Source organism: Lampris incognitus, chromosome 13 (assembly GCF_029633865.1).
Source record: "Lampris incognitus isolate fLamInc1 chromosome 13, fLamInc1.hap2, whole genome shotgun sequence".
In the NCBI taxonomy this organism is placed as follows: Eukaryota; Metazoa; Chordata; class Actinopteri; order Lampriformes; family Lampridae; genus Lampris; species Lampris incognitus.
The window spans coordinates 38793453-38798493 of record NC_079223.1 but is presented as its reverse complement, the minus strand read 5'-3'; the positions used below and the strand labels follow the sequence as shown (position 1 = coordinate 38798493).

Below are 5041 nucleotides of genomic sequence, written 5' to 3'. Positions count from 1 at the left end.
CTATCTCTGTTGCTCGCAGGTTTAGCAGCTTTTCTGGCAGTCTGCAGGCCTTCTGGACAGGAAGGGGACTCTGAAGGGGGCTGTGGTCCAGGAGAAGGCTTAGCTCATGGACACAGCCTGTCCAATGAACCCCAGCTAATGGTGTGGAAGAGGCTTGGCTCCTATCGGCGTTCATACAACATCTCCTTCAGAAGACCGCCCCACCGCCGGCCACATGAGCGAGAGCACACACACTCCCCCCAGTCCCCAGCTAGACAGACTCTGCAGCCTGAGGCCGGTGTGGAGGCCAACCTCACCGTGCCTTGTCTGTTCGACTACGTCACTGAGATATGAACTCGAAGCATACCTTGAACTTGCTGAGTGCTCCTCGAGAGCAGGGTTACTTGTAATTTTTTTTGTGCATGGCTCTGCGAGCACCACTAATACTAGATGTGTCAAATAGTATTTTTCAAATAATTCATAGTTTTTCTATGCTTTTATCCCACTTAGAAGAGATCGCAGTGGGTGGGTTTGCAACATAGGACCAAATAAAAGTGCTAGCATGTTTAGACAATCAAGGGAAGTATTCAAAATCAAGTTAGTACTCCTTCTGTGATTGAAAAGCCAGCTAACACTACTTTAACTATCCTGATGTGGTGAATGCCATCTATCTATCAATCTAAGATGGAGCAAACAAACACTAAGCATTGTTTGTACCTATCACCCCACCCTGGGCTGACTAATAGATGACCAAACCAGCTGATGGGGGTCACTGTATCACACCCACATCTTGGTTATTAGGTCATAAATACTGACAAAACCAACGGCTGCAACTTACGCCTTTGCCAAGTGGAACACACTACATCACTGAATGATTATGTTTGATAAGACAAGACAAAATAAGATAAGATAAGACAAGATAAACTTTATTTGGTCCTTGAGAAGTAGTGAAATTGTGTAAACATTTTTGGTACGTTATTGTTGTTTTTACAAAGTAAAGTTTGTCTCCTCCATTTTGACTAGTGTAAGTGCAATATGTTTTCAGCTTGCATGTGTGTGTTTTTATGTGTATATGTGTACTCGCCTGCAAGATGCTTGTCCCTCTGGGCACACTCTCCAGTATGCTAGTCTCATAGCTGTTCTGAAGGAAGATGGGCCTGTTGTCATTAACGTCCTGTACCTCTACAAACACGGTGGCGGTGCCTGTCCTTCTGCTGCCTGCAGGACCGTTGTCTGGAAAAAAATTCTGGATTTGAATTTGGATTTCTTGGGTGGGGGCAGATACGAACACAGTCACAAACCCGTGCTCAGTTGTAATCATTCAACTTAATAATGGTCTCAGAGTCGGTACCAGAGCATATCAAACCGATGGGCATTTGGTTTTCACTGATGGTGGAATTGCTTGAACTTGAGCTCATATGTACAGCATTTTGATTTGCAACATGTTGACATGGGGGATGGGACAAGGCAAAACACATACAGGTGCATCTCAAAAAATTAGAATATTGTGTCAAAGTTAATTATTTTCTGTAATTTAATTCAAAAAGTGAAACTTTCATATATTCTGGATTCATTACACATAAAGTGAAATATGTCAAGCCTTTTTGTTTTAATCTTGATGATTGCGGCTTACAGCTCATGAAAATCAAAACTCCAGTATCTCAAAATATTAGAATATTACATAAGACCAATCAGAAAAAGGATTTATAATACAGAAATGTCGACCTTCTGAAAAGTATGTTCATTTACGCACTCAATACTTGATCGGGGCTCCTTTTGCATGAATTACTGCATCAATGCAGCGTGGCATGGAGGCAATCAGCCTGTGGCACTGCTGAGGTGATATGGAAGCCCAGGTTGGTTTGATAGTGGCCTTCAGCTCGTCTGCATTGTTGGGTCTGGTGTCTCTCACCTTCCTCTTGACAATACCCCATAAGCCACAGAAGGTCATTGCTGAAAGGGCTGGCTGTTCGCAGAGTGCTGTATCAAGCATATCCATGGAAAGTTGACTGGAAGGGAAAAGTGTACTAGGAAAAGGTGCAGAAGTAACAGGGATGACCGCAGCCTTGAGAGGACTGTCAAGCAAGGCCGATTCAAGAACTTGGGGGAGCTTCACAAGGAGTTGACTGAGGCTGGAGTCTGTGCATCAAGAGCCACCACGCACAGACGTGCCCAGGAACTGGGCTACAAGTGTCGCATTCCTAGTGTCAAGCCACTCCTGAACCAGAGACAACGTCAGAAGTGTCTTACCTGGGCTAAGGAGAAAAAGAACAGTACCGTTGATCAGTGGTCCAAAGTCCTCTTTTCAGATGAAAGTAAATGTTGCATTTCATTTGGAAATCAAGGTCCCAGAGTCTGGAGGAAGAGTGGAGAGGCACAGAATCCAAGTTACTTGAAGTCAAGTGTGAAGTTTCCACAGTCAGTGATGATTTGGGGTGCCATGTCATCTGATGGTGTTGGTCCACTGTGTTTCATCAAGCCCAGAGTCAACGCAGCCGTCTTCCAGGAGATTTTAGAGCACTTCATGCTTCCGTCTGCTGACAAGCTTTATGGAGATGCTGACTTCATTTTCCAGCAGGACTTGGCACCTGCCCACAGTGCCAAAACTACTAGTAACTGGATTAATTATCATGGCATTACTGTGCTTGATTGGCCAGCCAACTCGCCTGACCTGAACTGGTATTGTCAAGAGGAAGAAGAGAGACACCAGACCCAACAATGCAGATGAGCTGAAGGCCGCTATCAAAGCAACCTGGGTTTCCATAACACCGCATTGATGCAGTAATTCATGCAAAAGGAGCCCCGATCAAGTATTGAGTGCGTAAATGAACATACTTTTCAGAAGGTCGACATTTCTGTATTATAAATCCTTTTTTTGATAGGTCTTATGTAATATTCTAATATGTTGAGATACTGGATATTTGATTATCATGAGCTGTAAGCTGTAATCATCAAGATTAAAACAAAAAAGGTTTGACATATTTCACTTTATGTGTAATGAATCTAGAATATATGAAAGTTTAACTTTTTGAATTAAATTACAGAAAATAATGACCTTTTCCACAATATTCAAATTTTTTGAGATGCACCTGTATTAGCATTATTTCCATTTCAATTACCAGTCCCTGGATGAGTTTGTCATGAACAGGATTTACATAAAACATTGAAAAATACTGCAGTTTATATCAAATGTATCAAAATATGAGACAGAGGACATTATTTTTTTGGAAATTGGCATCACATGACAAGTATTAGAACATTTAAAAATAAACTGTATATAATACAAGTCAGTGCTAAATTCTGATGAATTAGTTGTGAAAAAACAAAACAGTGGCATTCAGAGAAGGGGCCTTGTGGAATAATCAAACTATCATTATAAACTAGTATTTTCTCTTGCTCTACTATTGCTGCCTGTTCTGCCGTCTCATGTCTATCGTCCCTTCTTCAGCACATTAGTCACCCTTACTCAATTGTTTCCAAAACAGGAAAACCTCAAGAGTTTTGTTCTTTCTTTTCAAACAGGAACAAAGACACTTAAGCAACTGTCTGAAATCACCAAGGCAGGCAGGCATCACTTTGATTTGATCTTTGTTGTCTTGTGCGAGTACAAAAGAGCAGCTTTGAAGATGGAAGAACAAAACAAATAAATCACCGCCCATCGCAGCAACCTATAATGGAAAAACAAAGCCGGTAAAAGATGCAAGAGGTTTGTAATGATAAAACCGTGTGACGACTTGACGTACCGATAGCTTCTATGACTAGAGTGTATGCTGCCTGGGTCTCTCTGTCCAGACCCACCACCGTACGGACCACTCCGTCTCTGAAGCCCACGCTGAATTTACCATCCTGATTACCGCCTGAAGAAAAGAATACACACCGAAAATATTATGTCGTTTGGCTATACTTCAAACACAAGCACACACATAAAGCAACAGATGGACATACGTATGGGAGCTTGCATAAAAAGTCCTTAGCAGACTTCAGAAGCTTGTGCACATAACCCGCAACATACACACACATGCATGCATGTGTTTGCTCTGACCTGTGATGAAGTAGCTGAGCTCTGCGTTAAGGCCAGCATCATTGTCGGAACAGTTGAGGCGTGCAACAACATGGTCCCTGGGGACGCTCTCCTGCAGGGACACGTTGTACACGCGCGGGAAGAAGGTAGGCGTCTCATCGTTGACGTCCAGGACTGACCCCCGCCCCACACGGACACATGGGCAGAGAGATAAAACAGCAAAGTTATACAAAGCCGCTGTTTCGCTCTTTTATTTTTTTGTTCAGTTTCATTTTTCTCATCCCTTGCTTATCTTGTGCACATCGGGCATGCCGAAGCCAGCTCATGCAGTTTTCAATCGGTCACTGTCTCTCATGTTCACAAACACTTTAGTCAGGCTGCTGATCTCTTCGGAGGGTTCAAACATCTCACCAACAGGTGGTGCCATCTCACTTAGAAGAGTCTTAGATTTGACCACTGCTCATGTTCTTGCACAACTCTTTGAACCAAAGAGTCACAGCTCAGTCATCACCAGACACACCAAGAGACCGCTTCCAAAGCTGACTTTTGAAACTCAAAAAGATCATACGCTGAAATAATCTCAACCATCCAAATCAGACACGGACTCTCACCTGTGATAGTGAGGGTTGATGTAGAGGTGCGGGGGAACTCTCCTGCATCGTAGGCAATGATCCTCAGATGGTACTGGCCGATTTGCTCACGGTCCAGGGTTGCTGTGGACGTGACCACGCCTGTGGAGGTGTTGAGGTAGAAGTCTAGGCGGGGCATGCCCATCTGAAGGGCCATGGTCACCAAGCCGTTTTTCTCCTCATCAGGGTCCTCCACCTGGACCTGCGAAAGGATGGGAGAGAGGAGAGGATACAGATGAAGAGCAGAGAGAGGAAGAAAAAGGAAAGACAAGGGGTAACATATGGAACCGTGTCACAGACGGATAAAAGGAAAAAACAGAAGAGGTCATGATTGGGTAAAACCTGTGTTGGAGAAGCACGCAAGGGTTAAAAGTACTATCAGTAAAATGTTGATGTTACCATAGTGAAAAAT

General features: G+C 43.4%; 1 protein-coding gene across 1 annotated transcript in view; it reads right to left on the bottom strand.

Annotated features, from left to right (window-relative positions):
* cdh23 (cadherin-related 23) overlaps positions 1-5041 on the bottom strand; it is a 330925-nt gene that overhangs the window by 67478 nt on the left and 258406 nt on the right. Inside the window, exons 24-27 of the mRNA XM_056291725.1 lie at positions 4612-4831; positions 4022-4174; positions 3723-3836; positions 1064-1212 (exon numbers count right to left, since the gene is read on the bottom strand). Of these exons, the coding sequence (XP_056147700.1) occupies positions 1064-1212; positions 3723-3836; positions 4022-4174; positions 4612-4831 (636 nt within the window). The remainder of the gene's footprint in view (positions 1-1063; positions 1213-3722; positions 3837-4021; positions 4175-4611; positions 4832-5041) is intronic.